This window comes from Micropterus dolomieu, linkage group LG10 (assembly GCF_021292245.1).
Source record: "Micropterus dolomieu isolate WLL.071019.BEF.003 ecotype Adirondacks linkage group LG10, ASM2129224v1, whole genome shotgun sequence".
Classification (NCBI taxonomy): Eukaryota; Metazoa; Chordata; class Actinopteri; order Centrarchiformes; family Centrarchidae; genus Micropterus; species Micropterus dolomieu.
The window spans coordinates 13,551,821-13,571,076 of NC_060159.1; the positions used below are offsets into that span (position 1 = coordinate 13,551,821).

Sequence of the window (19,256 nt, forward strand, 5' to 3'; positions counted from 1 at the left end):
ATAATTGCAGTTAATGGAATGGAGCTTCTCTCACTGAAAAGCACAAATCACTTCCACTGTGCACAAAATGCACGTTCACACACAAACTGCTCTTCCGCATCTGCAATGTGTGCATTAACTGTTGGTTAAGACTTACGGCACAAGAAAACTGCAATTCATGCACAAAATGTTTGCCAAGTTGCATCATAAAAATGTTTTAATGCAGGTAATACATTCAAAGTGCAACAAATTTATTAGGTAATGATATGGTAGTTAATTATTGTAAAGTCACTCCCTTCATTTTAAAGTACAAAATGCATATAGTGCATGAAAAGTGACACCTGAAATCCTGACATGTGCAGTATTTTGTGCAACACGCTAGCATTTTCTTGTTCAGACTGTTTGTGTATGAGACACCTGGTCCATCATACATGGGACAGCTCTCTTAAATGAAAAAAAGATTGATTGGGAGAATTTATGTTCCCTTTAAATACTTTAAAGAGAACACAGTTAATGATAATAATAATAATCATAAATTAAAACCGCAAACAATAAAACCACAATATATGTTTAAGAAATCTGGTCCATCTCAGCTAAAAGTGCTCAATGGAAATCCGTGAGAGCCAGGATGACACTAGTAACACTACCAAAGAATACAGTATATTTAGACGTTTTAAAACACATGAAGCTACTGTATCTGCCTGTTCACTGGGAGAAACCAACATGTTATCTATGTAAACAGTGGGGGGGAATTCCATAACCGCCGGCTCTGTTCATAGAAGCTTTTGATTGAGTTGACTGGGTCACGAATCAGCTGGTGCAGCTATGCGAGTCCACAGGATAATTGGCTGAGGAATATTATTTAGATAAGTAATGACAACAGAAAAACTGATAATTAAAAATATGTATATTTTCCATCCTGGCCAATTTATACTCACTAATAAAACCTCTATAAATAGAAGTCGTGCAATGTTGAAATCTGCATTCTCACCAACAACAACTACACTTATCCAAGATGAAGCAGAAGTTAGGAGACGGTGTGTTGCAGTACTTTAAAGAAGAAATTCAATAAGCCATTTCACCTGACCTTTAAATCAGGATGTTCCTAATCTAAAATGTAATTACACAGAAGGATCTAAGAATACAGCTCATCTCAAAATAGAAAGTGATTACAGTGTCTAAGGGATTAATAATTTATATTGTACACCCTTTTTTTCTCTTAACTCTGTCTCAGTGCTGCAAACTTCTTTCCATTAGTTGTTCAGGTGATTTATGGGCTGTTGTTATAGCTGAGATAAGCTGTGGTTAGATTTTAGATGTGATTCAGAGATCCAGGACTGTATCTAAAAAATAAATAGGGTTTGCACTGGGGGTCTGCTTTCATTATTGCAGCACTTGGCCCCTTGTTTCCATGTGCAGCAATATTGTGCAGCAATATAGCAGCCTCATCTGATCTCCATCTTTACTTAATTTATTTTTACCTGAGCAGAAATAGATGGACAAGAAGGCCTGACATTCAAATACAATACACAAATACATAAAAAACCAACCTATCGCGGTTTATTTTTAATGTGGTCTCTGGTAAGCTATAACTTTAAGAGGAAAAAGGTTTGTTAAAGTTGGAAACTGCTGCTACTGCATGCCCCAAAATCCAGTTTTTATAAATATAGCCTTTTATCATCTCCCTGTTGTCCATGAAAAATGTTTCATAGCACCACAAATATTATACAAATAGCAGCAACTAGGCATCATATGGTTCACTGCTGTGCACTAAATAACCTGCACAGTCATACCTCTGACTAAAAAGGGAAATATTCCCAGTACTTGAAGGTTAGTGCCCTCCATTTGCCACTTCTCCAGTTGCTGGAGTTCAAACCTTAGCATATCTGCCCTCCACAAGCCAGTCTCAATAGACTCTCAATATCAAACAGTGCAACCACTACCTACACAACATTAAGCCACTAGGGCAGTGTGGAACACCTTAGTAGTAGCTAATTAGCCATTTCAAAATTGTGTTAAATAGCCAATTAGCAATTAATTACACAGTTATGCATACTAAAAGAGCTGTTCATTCGCAGATCCCAGAACACCACGGTCAAATTAGACATCAGTAATGAACATATTGCCTCAAAGTTAAACAAGAATTCCTGAATTAAGAGTTTAATAAATTATAAACATAAAAGTATTTTGTCAGAATAGCTGGGAATACGTTAGGAGAATGTTTTTTGTTTTTAGTGTTTTCTTTTTTCCACCTTATCTAACCTAAATGTAGGCAAAAGGTGGTTTGGGTCACTGCTCAGGACGTCACAGTGACAGTGCTGCTTTTAACTGCAGTGCCCGTACAGACTAAATGTGTAGTCACCCTATCTGTGATCCGTACTTATATTCTTATCATTTCCTCATTACAGCTATGATTTACACTACAATTTGTCCATAAGAACGGGATGTGACTGGCTGCTGTAGACACGACATGACTTGCAGGTGGTCGGTTTGCGGTGAGCTCAGATTTGTCAAAGGAGAGCAGAAAGCAGCTGAAGTGGACAGACAGGCTCTTATAATTGACAGCAGTATATCATCTGTCTAATATAGTGATCAAAACAAAGCCAATATCAATAGTATTTTAAAACCTACAATTATGAACAAACTGTAATGCCACGGCACACTTACACAGTATATAGGCAGTTGTCAATGCAGCACATGAAAAAAAAATAGGTTTCTAGTTTCTCAGTCTCCAGGGGAGTTCTCTGGAAACACCAAAGTGCAGTTTTTTTCCGCAGATTCGCTTAAGTGCTCACTGCAGGCTGATCTCAGGCCCGCTACTCTTTGTTCCTCCACAGTTGAGTCCAGAGTTTTCTGGATAGTCCAGTCCTCCAGGATTAGAAACCAAGCTTTTCAGGTCAGTGCTGCTGAGGCTCCCAACACACCATGTTCCTCCCCACAGTCTGATAAAAGTGGACGGGTTGATACAGGTAAAATGAATAATGTCTTCAACATATTATATAATTAGTTATTTCATTAGTCATTTACATTTACACTAAAGTCTGCAGCCTAGGATTCTATATCCTTGAATGGCTGATGTCTGACCCCTGTGAGTGAAACCAAATGTGATCTTCCAGACGTGTTTTGTTTTTTTCCCCCCCCAAACTGTTGGTGCTGCACAGTCTCATAATGAGATTGGAGACATCCTGCCATGATGCGGCATTCATGTCCTTAGAAATTAAAAGGATATTTGCATACCTCTATAAACAGTCATCAGACTAAACAAACACTTACAGGGACCACAGACATCTCACAGAAACACACACACACACACACACACATAACAGATTATTATTTATACCAGTAATATGGGGGGCGGGGGAGCCCTTGTCTGAACCCTTGACAACCTTTCTGTTAAGTGTTCCAGGTGCAACATAATTTTTCTCTAAAGCACTTTTTCAAAATGTGATGTGCTATTTTTTTTTGTCAGGTTTGGCAGTGTGATAAATCGTTCTACCAAGCTACAGGTGCAGCTACACAATAATTAATTGCATCAGAAATTGAACTGCCTTGGTTAAGGATTGTACTCCTACATACAAGCTACAATTGTTTAATATCACTCAATCATACAATGTATAAATATTTTAATTCTGACATCAAGTTCATGTGGGAATTTCTGATGCACCATGTATGCATTCTTTATGTTTTCCATCAGTCATGAGCAGTGGGTGATGTTGATGTGTCAGTCATGCAGCCAGACAACAGAGAATGTCCGTACCTTGGATCAAACACAATGAGCTAGAAAATGTTTGCAAGAAAAACAGTATGGACCAAATTTAATGTTAAACAAGAATTCCTGAATTAGAGTTTAATAAATTATAAACATTATAAAAGTATTTTGTCAGAATAGCTGGGAATACGTTAGACGTTTAAACCAAAATGTTCTGGAAGGACCCCGGTAAATGAAAAAAAAACAACAAAAAAACCCCGCACACACTGAAATGTGTGATGCCTGCTTGTCTGTGGTCATTTAATTGCTTGTTTTTGAAGATGATGAAAGTCATTATTGATCAACTTATAAAGCAATTCTGGAATCAAATTGATTTGCTACACTGCAATCATATTATCTGACAATGTTAAAGGCCAAACTGTATCTTTGTAATAAAACTGTGTATAACAGAAGAAGCTCAGCCTTCTGCAAATTTGCTTCCATCTTCTAGAATAAAAATTACACTTGAGTGCAATGACATTTTTGTACAAAGTCTTTAATTATGCATAAATATGTTACAAACCATTACAGTTCCCAAATTCTGTACAATGTTTTACACAGTTACACAGGGCAACTGCTTGTGGTTTATACACAAATTGCTATTATCATAATATCGCAACACTGTTGGAAACCTACTAATTGCATAGATAGATAGAAAATAAGCACCTTCTTTGAAAAGTAAACTGATACTGTAAACGTCAGTGTTTAATTTGGGTAACAATAGCTTATCTGAAACTTCTCCGCTTTTTCAGTTGAAGGGCTTTCTCATTTTTACAAACCTCAAATGTTTTCTGGCCTCAAACCGTCACAGGCTGATTTGTATTCAGTGCGCTCCGGCTTCAAATTGGCAAGTGCGGGTCTGCCCCCCATCCCCCCGTAAAATTCTTGGCTGCATCCTTTCCATCCAAGATTTGCTGGAAATCTGATCACATCAGTTGTGTGCTGTGTATAACAAAACTCTTAGCAGGCCATAGAGTCCAGCAGATCAATCTGTGCCATAATGTAATTTATACAGGGATTGATCAATTTTAAATAAGGATCAGATCTAAATAAGGGGGGGATCAAATTATATTACACTGCTTTTGTTTTTACTTGAAAAATCAATCAAAAAGCCCTGCGATGGACTGGCGACCTGTCCAGGGTGTACCCCACTGTTGCTTGATGTCAGCTGGGATTGGCTCCAGCCCCCTGCGACCCTGTACGCAGGATAAGCGGTTGACAATGAATGGATGGATGGATCAATCAAAAAGAGCAAAGACTTGGTGAAGACTATATCCAAGTGTAATATCTAATAGGACCTCTTACAGGTTGTGCAGAACTCCAGAGTTTATTCTTATGAGTAAACGTGCCTTAAAACTGTTATCTGTTGTTTGTCATTATTGAAAACCAATTCGGAGACTGAGCACTCCTGGACAACAGCCCATCTCCAGATATCACTCAATAGTACTGAATCAGCGGATACTGAAGCATCAACACGTGAATCAATCGGTCAGTCAATGACAGAGCAGAAAAGGTGAGAAAACGTTGTAAGATGTTGAAGAGACAGGTAATGGAAAATGACAAGACTGCATTCTGACGGCGCACTCTGCTGACCTTGAACTTCAGCCAATAAAATGCAAACATGGCTAAATAAATCATCCGCAGACTTGCTGGAGGCGATTTATGATATCCAAACAGTACCAGAGTGTTCTTTAGTACCAGTACCCAGTGGAGCTGCCATTTCAGCCAGATAGGTACGAAACAATGCAATCAAGTTTCATGGCGTAACCTGATAAATCTTCCAATTATTCGGCAGCGGGTGTCATGACAACACAGAGCCCCCTTTCCACCTCCCGCCGTCACAATGATTCTCAGTCGTGATGCCATGAATACAGAGAGAAGGACCACTTCAGCCAATATAATATCGTCTTGACACAGTGAACATTATCTGAGCGGTGGATAAAAATAATTAGCGGAGTCTGCGCAGACACTTTGTCTATAATAAGATTTCAGACAGAGGACTGTTTGCTGTTTTGTGGCACAGATTGCCGTTAAGCGTTTTTGGAAAAATAAAGCAATTCCTGCAGTAATAAAAACCACATACAATCACATTTGTACAAATTGTCTAACCTAATGCAAAACAAGCATCTACACATTCACAAGAGTGACAATTATTTTTGAAACCCTGATTCTATTCATCCTACTTAATTTATAATGATACAATATGCATACATAAATTACACAGCTTTGACATTGAAAAAATACAGCATATGGAAATAGGTTTCTTTACTATAATAGTTTGTCCTTGCCATACAATTGTCCTCATAACCTTACATCATCGCTTTTCTTTGACAGTAACATCTTTATGTACAGTAGCAGGTGACTGAAGAAGGAGGCGACCGAACATTACATTTTGCTTACATTTAAGGAAGAGTGCTGAAACTGATTGTTACAGGAATGTCAGCCTGTTTCTGCGAGAGAAAGGTTTGCTGTTGTGTTGAGTGAGGAAGGTCGTGTTTTGTTTACGTTGCAAACACAATCTCTTTATTAACATTTACATCCTATTGACATTGTTAACACAAAGCAAGCAGGCGCAATAGTCATCAGTGGGTTAAGTTTTGATTACTGTATCATCAGAATTTATCGCTATACTAAGATTGTCGAGTGTGTTTTTAATTAACTCAAGATTTTTAAAAAACAGATAAAGATTTGTTTAACTTAAAGGGGCACTCCGTTGATTTTAAACATCAAGGTCAGTTTGCTCATCATGATTAGTAGTACTCAGCCTGGGAAAACAGTTGTGTAACTTCTGTAGCTCTGGAGGGAGCACTCCAAAATCAGAAAAAATAACCCTGATGATGTCATAGTGATGTCATCGGGGTTATCTTGACTTGGAGGCTTAACATTTTTAACATCTGCCTTACAAACTGGGAGCACAGAGTTTGAAATACATGGGTGTTTACCAGGCAAGTAGAATCTAATAAAAAACACTACCAAATTGCATTATGGGAAATGTAGGATCCAGTGTTTTAGTGTACTCCCAATACTAGGGAGTACAGGGGAGGATATATCTTGCGGCTTCAATTTTGATCATTCTTTTTTAATCCGCCTCTTTTGAGTCTCCCGACTTTATGAAAACGCATCAGTAAATCACTACAGTACCCCTTTAAATGTCAAACTATAATTGTCAAGTGTGCTGCTGATGTTGTCAAGTGTGCTGCCTCCTAATCTCTAGTTTACTAAATGCATTTCTTTAAGCCCAGTAATGAGACTGAATGAAAAGAGCAAATGTAAATGTCTACACTACAGGGCAAAACTAAGCTTGAGGTTCATTCTTGACTTTTTACAGCTTTAAGCAACATCTGACAGCCTCCCTCAGTAAATAAAATTGCTCGGTTGTCATAGTGATGGATGGATAACAGGTGGATAAAAAAAATAATAAAAATGTATGTATAATTGATCCAATATCATGACTGAAGATTTGTACCATTTCTGCTGTGACTTCTAACGGTGGACTTCTTCCACTGACAGCTGAGACTGGCAGCTGTTACAAGCAAACACCAAGAAAGTGATGACAACGTATATACACAAATGTCTGGACTTCATGATGCTGAGAAAATCCTCATCAGAGTGGAATCCACATGTGACAGTATTGTCTGTTTTTTTTTTTTTTTTTTTACAAGTTTAGATTAAAAGGAGACTCCATACATGGTATTCATCCTATGATCTTCCGTGAGTACTTCTTTTGAGTAGAAATGTGCAACATCTTTCATCCGGCAGTTTGTTGAGAATTTGACTACGGCACTGTGTGTGGTGACTGGCAGGCATTCATAGAAATAGCAGTTTATAATATCAGGATATTAATTCTTGCTTCTCTGAAGCAGCCACAGGATATCAAATAGAGCCTCTCTGATTCAGGTTGTGCACCAGGAAATGTGATATGTTTTGTCTGTTCAGTGATGTATGCTGTGTTGGTCTTGGGACCCGTTGTAGGATTTATGTCTAATTTCTTTGCGGCTGTAAGTTGGGCTGCTATTGCCGGTGTATGTTACTCAAATTCGTTGTTGCTAATAGACAACAGATTCTCATTTGAGACCTCCTGGGGACTCAGAGCTGCATCGTCAGAGATGGGTTCGGAGCGGGACTCGGCCAGTCTGACAGAGACAGAAAGAGAGGAAGAGAGAAGTAATATTGCTACAGAGGTCAGAGGCAGTAAGTATTTGTCATCAGGGTTCACAGGATATTTAAAGGTTAAAAACTGAAGAAAGGATATCACAAGCACACAAAAGGTGGTTGATTTGAATGACTGGAATGACTGTGAACAAGTCGGAGGAAATATGTACTATGCAACAATGTGAACACATAAGTTGATTCATATCTCCTTTCCAATGAAACAGACTATCATGTCTGTCATGCACAGTTGATTAAAGGCAAGCCATAATAATAGCTGGTTAGATGAACAACATTAGGACTCTATAAATTTTTGTGTTTGTTTTTCTATTTTAAGGTCCAAGGATGCGAACCACTGCAAACACAGATGATTTGCTTATTTCTGGACAGTCTGTTTTTGGTGTAAAAATAGAATGGCACTGTACATGAGTGAGTGATACTCTAAATGTAAGGCCTCATGCAACATGCAGAACGAAACATGTAAATAGCATGCATGTCACTTACCGGTCTCCATCTCTACATCCACGTTGCTGAATGCCAGGTAAAGTAGAAGACAGATAGGAAATTATGACTATGTGACTCAATTAAATACTTACATTTTAATTGTATTATTGTAGTATTCTTAAATACTAATCAAGCCATTTAATTAAACACGTTTAAACTGTAGTTGATGTCAATAGTTGTGAGCTTAAATTGTCCTGGCTTTAAGCACTAAGCCTCCACTTGAATCTTCTACTCTAACATCTAGATTTTTTACAGAGCCATAAACCCTGACCTGTGCTGATATAGTTAATTAGAAACCATTCTACTGATGTTGGTTTGGCTGCACCATTTGTAGCTCAAGCTAGAAGGCTATAAAGCACTGCTAGCGACCACTAGAGGCAGTATAGCTACTTACACACAAGTGCAATAAATTGGTTTTGCAGTGAAGCGCCCACCCACAGACCAACAAACTGACCCGCAATGCCATCTGTAAATTCACCCATTCTCTAAAGAGGCTAAAAGTTAGCAGAAAATAAGCTCACAAGGCCTGTTCATAGTAGTTTTCTGTACAGGAGATGCAGTCAAACATGAAAGGTAAAAACAATGCCCCTAACATTTTTACCCCAATGTGTGCATCTACTACTAATTAGTATCGGCAGATTTTATGTTATAAGCTACACAAAGCTCCTTAAAGCACCAAGCAGTAGAGGACCAAACAGTTCACAGCTGTGGCCAGGGAGCGTTATTTCTTCAGAATCTAAAATGTTGACATACTGTTTTGTGATCGGACCAAAATCTAATGCTTGACCACTGGCTGCTGCAGAGGTCCCAAAACCTTTTCAAACCATGGCAGCCCTTCACAACCAAATACAGAAAATGCTGGTCTGCGCCTTTTTCCACTGTAATCTTTTCTAAATGCCACATGTGTGGTCAAGTAGGTGTTTTTCTCACTTGCTTGTGTTTTGTCTATTTGGAGTTGAGCTTTCAGGGCCACCATAGTCAAATGTTTGATCCCTGAACATTCAGAATGGTGCCTAAAGACAAAGAGCATGACCATCCTCTGTTGATCTAAAAACACTCCCAGTGTCAAGGACAGATCGTATCCACCATTTGTGCACCACCACCTCACTTCCTTGCTGACCTCTGCATAGGAGATCTGCTCTAATACTCCCACTACAAAATCCTTTCCTCAAGGATATCAGATTTAGACGCTTCTTTAAGTGTTCCGCCTTCCTCCATTTGACAACTGTCCACACTTGAGGACAGCACTTTCTCATCCCTGCTGAGAACGGCATCAGTAATGACCTGCCTCCCTCTTCTAGCTTCCACATAGACACTGCTGTGTAAATTCTCTGCCTCTCATTTACCAATTTGCTTTAACCCAAGCTTTTCATGCTCCAACACAACAAACAGATCTTCTAGCCACAACTTACTGAGATGCAATCTCTTTAATGTGTAGGGTACCATCCCTCTGCTGTGCTCCTCTCTTTAGGGAGGGCAGACACAGCACTGCAGACACATACACATGTATCAGCAGGTTATGTGAAGAAATGAAAAGCCATGCAGAGGGCTCAGACACTCACTGGACAGTTTGGCCTACATTCGTTATAGTTTGTTGTGCATGTAGGGACATTATCAAAGAGCTTTGATGGGTTTTGAGTTTGGCAAAAAGTGTGCTTATAGTATGTGATATTATATTACATATATCTTTTATTATTATTTTCATCACACCTTTATGAGTCTGTTACCTGTGAGACTCACATCTGTCTCTCTGCAGGCATCTCACGCTATTAAATTACAATTTCACAGACCGCCGCACTTCAAAGAAAATAGAAAGTGTTGCATTGTAATCCTAGTTCAGTGACTGATGTGCTGTGGAGTACCCTTCTGGGCTTCAGTCACTGTGACAGCTCTGTCAGTAAAGGTAGGCGATCATGTTGGCAGTAGAGGAAGCGATAGTCATTTCTATTGTCTGCAATGGTTCAAGAGTGGCACAGTGACCTCACAAGAGTTCAGACTGCTCACTAGATACACATGATTTCTATAGTCACAGTGTTACAGGCTTACAATAGCCTATTCAAATAGATTGTTATAACGTGATATAGTATATGTTATATAATAAAATCAAACAAATTATCAGTAAAAAGCTTCTTTAGCACCAGGGTAATACCACAGGTATGACATTTATTGTACACAAAACAGTATCAATACTCGACTATAAACAACCTTTAGGAATGGATAATAGATGATTTCATATTTCTTAGTTTTTAACATTTTTATATATTTATTTTGTTGAATCTAACAAAATGAAAATGAAAATCTCACTACAAAATAAAAAGGACTAAGGAAACTGAACATAAAGTGGAAGCAGTTTTCTCCCTTATTGCTAAGAAGTGCAAAAATTGCCATTTAAGTATAGGTAATTTTAAGACCTATACGTGTTCTAAAAGTAGATTATAGGGTGTTCACATTAGGCTTGAAAATTTCTTATCCACCTTCCCTAGATTGGTTTAATTAAGCAGAGACAAACACAGGAGAACATCAGGGGAACAATAAGACATGTTACAGAAAGTAAGATAGATACCTGTAGAGGCCCAACTGGCATCTGATGCTGTTAGCTGAATTTTTATAAAAAGTCTTAGAGGGTTAAAGTAAATGAGGACTTCACTGCTCCATTAACCCTACACCTGGCATGCAATAAATCTCTTCTCATTTGTTCCTCATATTTTTTGAACCCTTGGGTCAATGGATTTGTCAGAATCAGAATTTAAAAGGGATTTTACCTGTTGGCAGGGAACAAATGTTGCAGTTATTTGCAGATGATATTATAATATATCTAAAACAGGAGTATGACTCCATGTATGGCCATAAACTTGCATAATACTAGCTTTTAATTATGAACTTACTAAGGAATTGGAACGCAGATTCATAACAATATTTTGGGCCTAAAGACCTACTTTTCCAACATCAACTTTGGTCCTTTGAACTCCAAGGTGAAATTAGAAATTTAAGCTCAAGTGTTCAATCAGTCAAAATGAAAACTCTCTTCCACAACTACTGTTTCTCTTCCACACACCACCCATGGAAGTGACAGCCCCACGGGTCCTATGCTTACTAGAGTATCCTTATGCAGCCCAGTTAAGGCCTCTCATACACTGGTGCGACCCTGCTTATTTGGCAAGTTGGAAGGAGAAAGAGCTAGATGGGGTCCCACTTCAACACATAGCTTCAGATAAAATATGAGTCAAACATATCTTGAATAGAACAAACACATTTATTAATTTGTTCCTTAAGATATGGCACAAGACTCAAAAATTGTGCAATTTACAGAGAATACCACTCTTAAGATGATGTGGTTTTGTTAATTTTCCCTTCATTTAAGGGACAAAAGCTTCATTATACTGGAAAGGAAAGGTATTCCATCCTACTGTACTCATTAGGGGGGCACTAAAGAGAGACTGTATGGGAATATAATTTAGGACCGCAATATCTCTACATATCCCACTGAATGCCACACTATTTTAGAACAATCCCAAAAGACATTCTTTGGCAGGACAGAATTAAAATATTTTTATCTACTTCTATTTCTGAATATAATACTAAAATAATATCTGATAGGTCAAACGGTTTTTAAAATAGAAAATTAGAGGTGGTGTATTGAAGAGAAATGAGTTAGGGAAAGTAATAGAGTGCTATAAGGTTTGTCAAATACAGTGGAAGACTAAAGGTTCCCTTATTTGGAGATAATTTTGTTGGAAGAGTTTTGTCCAATTCTTCATTACTCCTCTGCAGAAGCGACACACAACAACTAATTCTGGCTGTTGGAGCCAGACATATACTGAAAATCATCATTATTCTGGTCCTGTCCTGTTTTTATCACTCATTGGAATAGCACACACCAAACTTTAGACGAGATATTCAGAACTTCAATCCCTCTTAGATTCGATGTCCTATACCTATGCAACACCTCACAAGTGACAAACTCTGAAGATAGGGCCCTTATTGCAATTCTGCTTGCTGCATGCAAAAAAGCTATAAGTCATAAATGGCTAAATCCTTAGGCACCCTTCATTTATAACTGGAGGTAGTTCATCAAACATGTATAATGGAGAAATTGACACACTCACTCACAGTACACCAAGATACATCTACAAATATCCGGCAAAGGTGGATTGAGTTCATTAGATCCCGAAGACAAGACTATACATGAAGCACAATTACATCATTTAAGGATATTTGCATTCCTCTCAATTTTTTGTACATAGTTCTGTTTGGTAACAACAATATTTGTTGCAGCTGGGAAGACACTAATTAATATTAATTTCTTCTGGAATTATCATTTAATTGTTTGGTTGTTTTCCTTTATTTGTTTTGTATCCATTTTTATTTACATTCCAATTGTGTTACAAGTGCAAAGTGAGAGCCTTCTTTAAGTCAACAATTTAGATTTTTCTTCTTGTGATTTTATTGTCATTATTATTGTACCACAGTGCCATAGGAGGATTTATAACACAATTTAAGTGACAGTAGAGAAGGCTGTCTTCACGATGTAATATAATAAAAACTGTGCTGTGCTTTTGGTTTGGTTGTAGTTGGTCTTTTCCTCCTTTTAAATTATTTTTATGTGTTTCTTCATTTTTTTTTCTTCATTTAATATATGTAATTGTCAAAAAAGGGTGGGAAATGCAAAGTAATTCCAATAGTAAACAAACAAAAATTCTTAATCTTTCCCATGACTTGAGACACAATTAAGCATTTCTCAGCCAAAATCCCCTATTAACCAGATAATAATCACTTTTGGGTTTTAGGAACAAAATCTGGGCTATTTTACTAAGTATTTCAATACTGGTGTTATACAAGGTAGTGGATCAAGTCACATCCAAAAACTGCTTTAATTAGAGCTGATTGACTCCAAAACTGCCTCGTTTTATTCGGTTCTGGTTTAATAAGACACCAGAGCTTTACAGAACCTACAGTACCTACAGCGGCCTATAATGTTAAATTAGAAGGAAGTCCTCCAGGACAACTAACACGCTGAGCATGCTGGGAAAACTATCAGGAGCTTTATCAAATGGAGTGTTTTACTTTTTCTTTCTACTGCTAACAGCCGAACACTCAAATGAATCTATCTTGTAATATCTTTCTAAATCTCTAAAAGCGGTGGTAACGCCTCAACAGATGCTGCTATAACCTTGTGTTTTCATGCATCCTTCCTACATTAGGTCATTGCCATGGCTGCAATGTCATCTTTCTGCATGGAATTAACTGAGAAAAGAAAACTAGTGCATGCCCTGTCTGTGTCTATCCATGGGTGTGAATTTCAATAAAAATCTGTGTCAGTCAATGTGTCAAATGAAGGTCTTACCTTCAGCACAACTGTCATCCTCTGAAATTGCTCGACAGTATTTAAAAGGTGATCTATCACCGTTAAGAGTTCAATCACCATAAAAATGGTTTCATATATTTGGTTTTCTGGGAGGGGAACACTTAAGTGAGCATGAACAATCCCATCTCTTTCTACAAATAAAAAAATATATATCCCCAGAGTTCAGCAGACTTGCAGTCACATAAAAAGGTTACCTTGAGAAAGCATCATCGAATCCATCCTCCACGTCCTATTGGGACACAAACAATATGAATCAATACACACATAAATGACTCCTAATGACAATCCTGCTGCTCTGTGCTTTCAAGCTGCCTCATCCCTGAGTCAGCTGTACTTCATAACTTATTTTTATCCAAGTGACCCACAAATGAATTAATGGGCTGAAGAATCAAATACTGCACAATGCAAATGTTATATCAAAATAAGTCATATAGATTTTGCTCTACTTTCCTGCATTGTTTGTTTTTTTTTTACAGAAAATATGTCACAATGAACACAGATGAATTTGTGTGAGATCAGCATGTGGGAAAGATTTTTCAATGAAAATGCTGTCACCTAGTGTTAAGACTCTGTAAGTGAACACCAGGATGGTGACTGAAGCGCATCTGCAGCGTGAACATTTAAAATGATTTAAAACTACACGTAACTGCTGCAATTGTAGCAAAGTATTTACTGGTGTAAATTAAAGAAGTAATAATTTTTTTTGACTTTCACAACAGTACAGCTGTTTCAAATGCTTTTTATATGTACAACTTTAATTACTTTACTGTGTATAATTTAAATACACTCTACAGTAGTACAGTAAAGTATATAAAATATAGCTTACTGTAGTTTAAATTATAATTAGGCTATAGCCTAAAACCGTATTGTGCCCTTAACCAGGGCCCTGTTATTATTTAAACAGCATTTGTTTATGAATGATTCTGTACCAAGCTTTTTGATCCTCCGGTTTCCATTATATCTATAATTTAAAACCATTTAGTATTTTAGATGATTTTTGATAATCTTGTAAATTACAGAGATTGCATGTTTTAATATTAAGAGAAAGGCAATACGGTGTGATTGATAAAACATTTTTAAAAATCCTAGAGACATGGTAGTCCAATACACTGTATGCTATTGGCACAAATACTAGCCTTACTAAGCTGACAGGAAAACGCTGATGGTGTCATGTTACCTTACTTTTCCTAATGCGTTCTAAAAGTAGAGCGATTTGCAGATTTAAAATTTGGGAAAAAGACTAGTATTGCATCGGCACCACAAGTTGCAGAATTCAGTGTCAGGAGAGAAGACGTTGGATTGCTCATTCCCTGTCTGTTGCCTAATCATAAATCATTTTGGCCCAATCAGACCAATCAGCAATTTGGAGGTAGATGTTGTGACCTACCCAAGAGTCATGTTTGATTGGTCGCCTTCGAGTAGGGTTACTACGAGGTGAGGGCGAGCTGAGTGAAGCAGAGAAGAAGGGCCTCCGGAGCTTCTCCTCCATACCAACAGGCTTGTGTACTTCTGGATCTGAGGGAGATGGTAGTGTGGATGAAAAGTTAACAGGGAAATAGAATGAAAAAAAGAAAAGAAGAAGAGAAGAGAGAAGGAGAGACTTATCAGCTTTTTTGTGACATATCAGCTACAGCCTGTGGCACCGGCAGCTTTCTATGCAACAAGCTGAATTTAAATCATCTCTCTAACGCTTTTATAAGTCTGTCCAGTTATTCTCAAGGTCCTGGAGCCTTTCACATCATATTTTCTCTCGGTCCTTGGGCCACTACCACTGGCAGTGGAGCAAATTTTAATTTAAAGAAGCTGGAAAATCCAGCTCTTAACTAACAATAAACTGAATGGATGATTAAGTCTCATTTCGCAGACTCTTTGACCCCCTGAGTAGCGGAAAACATTTTGACCTATAAATGTCACGGCCATTGGAAAGTACTTAAAATCTACTGCTCCCCTGAATGACTAATGAGTGGCGTATAATTAAGTGATTTGTCCTCCATGTATTTGAGGGGTGATTGACGTAAGTTAAATTACGTCAGCATCAAACTTAGTCTCACTGTCACGTGCATGCTAAGACTGGAAAAGGAATTTTCAAGTCATTATGCAACTGACTACAGGAGCATTTACTTACTCGTGTTCACTGTAAACTGTTGGGTATATGTCTGAAGGAATTTGGCCTTGTGAGGATGCAAGTACTTTAAACATGCATCTAATCACTGTCTCATTTCAGTGACTGCAGCACATTACAGTGGCCATTTTTACAGCACTAATCAGATCATTGGAGGGGGGGACTCATTAGTTGTTAGAGCCTTAGATTTTATATGGTACAAAGTACTGCAAGATGGTTGATAGTTTTCCACAGGACCTGCTAACAAACACCTGCTTTAAGGGCAGACAGCTCTCACTAGCTCACACTTTATAGCTGCTAAATGAATTGTGCCAACATTTGTCAGAAGCTATGTAATGCTAACATACCTTTTTTTATGCTAACCTAACTTTTTTATTTTTATATTAATGTGACTTGTGTGGGTATGGGTGTCTGTGTTTTTAACCCGAGCTGCCCAATGATGTGGTTTTGGAACACAGGCAGGTAATTTCTTTTTAGCTATAGACCTAAATTTGTGTAGTCTGCGTTAGCGTTATCACAGCTACTTGCTGCTGTTTTTCACTGGTAACATTATATGTGACATGTTAGCTAGCTGTAGGACACATGTCTATCAGAGTGTGATGTGTGGTAAAAAAAAAAGTTTTAGAAATGTGAGTGTTCACATCTAAAAGTAGTTTATATATGTGCTATTATGGCAATGGGTGTTCTACACCACTGCTGTGAGCACATTTTTGACTGTTTGTAAACAGGAAACCCATCTATTAGGTTTAAGGGAATAGTTTGACATTTGGGAAATATTTGTTGAGAATTAGATGAGAAGATTGATACTATTCACACGTAGTGGGTCTACAGGGAGGTTATGTGCCCCAAAGTACTGCTTTAACACTTAATTTCTTTTTGTAGGGAATAAACAACTGAGATTTAGTTAATTAGTCAGCTTCAGAGCTGCAGGTAGATGGATTTTGTTTACTTCAAACAGAGCCAGGCTAGCTGCCCCCTCCCCCCCCTTTCCAATATGTATGCTGAGCTAAGCTAATCACATTCTGGCTCTAGCTTTATATTTCACAGACAGACAGGACAGTGGTTTCGATCTCATCTGCAAGAAAGCAGATAAGCATATTTCCCACAATATCAAATGTTTCCCTCAAATCACCTAAAGAATTATATGGTTCATTTAATTGTGTGTTGCTAGTTCTTAAATTGATAAACAATACTTTGAAAAAACAGGCACTGTTTACTTTAGGGTATGATAAAGATGAAGTAAATTTCCTGGTAGTAACTATCAGCAAGACATTCTGCGATGTTCGGTTCAATTGTGCAGTCTTTCACTAATAAAGTCATAGAATAGAATAGTCTTTATTGTCACTGCACTGTGAAGGTACAACGAAATTTAGGGTGCTCCCACGGAGCCACCCTTGCACCATAAAAATAAGAAAAGAAAGAACAAAAAAGAGAAAAACAGGTTAAAACAAATGACGTTCTCATAAAAATAGAGACACAATAATATATACAACCAAGGTATATAAATATAAAATATGTATATATGCTTACCTGTATTGTATATTTCTACATACACACATAAAATCTAATAAAAAGGTAAAGTCTTAAAGTGTCTGGAGTTATTACAAGAGTGCAAAATAGGGGGGAAGTGGGCTGATTGTCTGCTGTTTCGGGCGTTATTGGGTGATTTGGAGGCTTATGTGTGTGAGTGTCCATGGGTGTTGGCATTTCGTATGGCCCAGGGGAAAAAGCTGTTCGTCAGCCTGCTGGTGGGAGATTTGATTGACCTGTAACGTCTCCCCGAGGGCAACAGATCAAACAGGGGGTAGGCAGGGTGTGAGTGGTCTCTTGTGATGGCTTTGGTTCTCCTGAGGCAACAGGATATGGAGATGTTTTACAGGCTGGGCAGAGGGCAGCCAATGATCTTTTGGGCAGTGTTTATAACCCTCTATACCGCCTTCCTGTCCTCAGCTGTGGAGCCTGCGTACCACACACTTACACAGTGTGTTAGGACGCTCACCACAGAGGAGTGATAGAAAGCCAGCAGCAGCTTCATGTCCAGATTGTTCTGCTGAGCCTTCTTGACCAGGGCCCTGATGTTATGGGTCCAGGAGTAGTCAGCAGAGATGTAAGTGCCAAGAAACCTGAAGGTGGTGACCATTTCCACCCGATCTCCATTTATGAGGAGAGGGGTGTAAGTCCTGTCTGTGCTTCCTGAAATCCAAAATTAGCTCTTTTGTTTTAGGGATATTCAGGGTCAGGTTATTGTCTGAGCACCAGTGCGACAGATCCTTCACTTCTGCCGTGTACGCTGTCTCGTCCCCTTTGTGGATACATCCAACTACTGTGGTGTCATCCGCATATTTTATAATGTGGTTTGTTGGGTGGGTTGGAGAACAGTCATAGGTATACAGAGCGTACAGCAGAGGACTCAGAAAGCAGCCTTGAGGGGAACCAGTACTGAGTATGGAGGAGTGGTGGGGGCCTAGTCTCACAGATTGTGGGCGGCTTGAGAGAAAGTTTTTAATCCAGATACAGGTGGGGAGAGGGATCTGTAGCTGTGTCAGTTTACTGTAAAGAATGTCCGGAATGATTGTATTAAACGCTGAGCTGTAGTCCACGAAGAGCATCCTCACATAGCTCTTCTTGTTTTCCAGATGGCTAAGCGCTGTGTGGAGTGTGAGGGCGATGGCATCCTCCGTGGACCGGTTTGCCCTGTAGGCAAACTGGTGGGGTCGAATGAGGGAGGGAGACAGTCTCTGATGTGCTGGGAGACTGATCGCTCCAGGCACTTCATAATTACAGACGTCAGAGCGATGGGTCTGTAATCGTTCAGGCTGTTCAGTTTTTTTGGGAATGGGGATGATGGTAGAGGCCTTCAGACATGTGTCATGTCTCGTCACTGGCGTTGCACTTAATTTTATGTACATATACACACTATGGATGAGTACAAAATCAAACAAACTCACCTGCTGGAACACACTGAGTGTCTGTTGTCTCTGTTGGCCCGTTGCTTGCTGCACAAGAACAGCAGGTCCTGGCCTTCTTGCTTTTGTCTGTGGACAGAAAAAAACAAAACAATTCTTGTTCAGAAGGTCACCCACTCCCCATAGACTGCACCATCTAACATGCATGTGCAAGCTGTGGCGCTGTGCATGCGGCCCTCATGTCACCTTGGAACAATGACATTTCAGCAATTAAGTGCCTCAATTAACCCTTCGCTAAGCCCCGCCCACCTTAGTTACAAACTGTCGCCGCTGCCACTGTCTATTACTACACTCTTACTTACCCTAAAGTAAACACTGCCTTCTTCCATCAACCTCTCTGGGTAGTGACTGTAACTATTACAAGTGCCCCAGAAACAGCATTTGACCATATCTTAGAAAAATACAGCCAATAAAAGATTTTTA

At 38.7% G+C, this 19,256-nt stretch overlaps 1 protein-coding gene across 8 annotated transcripts in view; it reads right to left on the minus strand.

Annotated features, from left to right (window-relative positions):
• Window positions 1-19,256, minus strand: part of si:dkey-71h2.2 (low density lipoprotein receptor adapter protein 1) — a 112,725-nt gene that overhangs the window by 49,212 nt on the left and 44,257 nt on the right. For 3 of the 8 annotated variants that reach the window (XM_046060915.1, XM_046060920.1, XM_046060921.1), the window contains exons 6-8: window positions 18,816-18,902; window positions 15,133-15,260; window positions 13,940-13,974 (exon numbers count right to left, since the gene is read on the minus strand). In XM_046060915.1, coding sequence (XP_045916871.1) covers window positions 13,940-13,974; window positions 15,133-15,260; window positions 18,816-18,902 — 250 coding nt within the window. Of the gene's footprint in view, window positions 1-787; window positions 828-4,207; window positions 4,924-5,975; window positions 7,861-8,380; window positions 8,407-10,740; window positions 11,143-13,939; window positions 13,975-15,132; window positions 15,261-18,815; window positions 18,903-19,256 lie in introns of those variants that run through there. The other 5 variants (XM_046060918.1, XM_046060919.1, XM_046060916.1 and 2 more) reach the window with 5 other exon arrangements.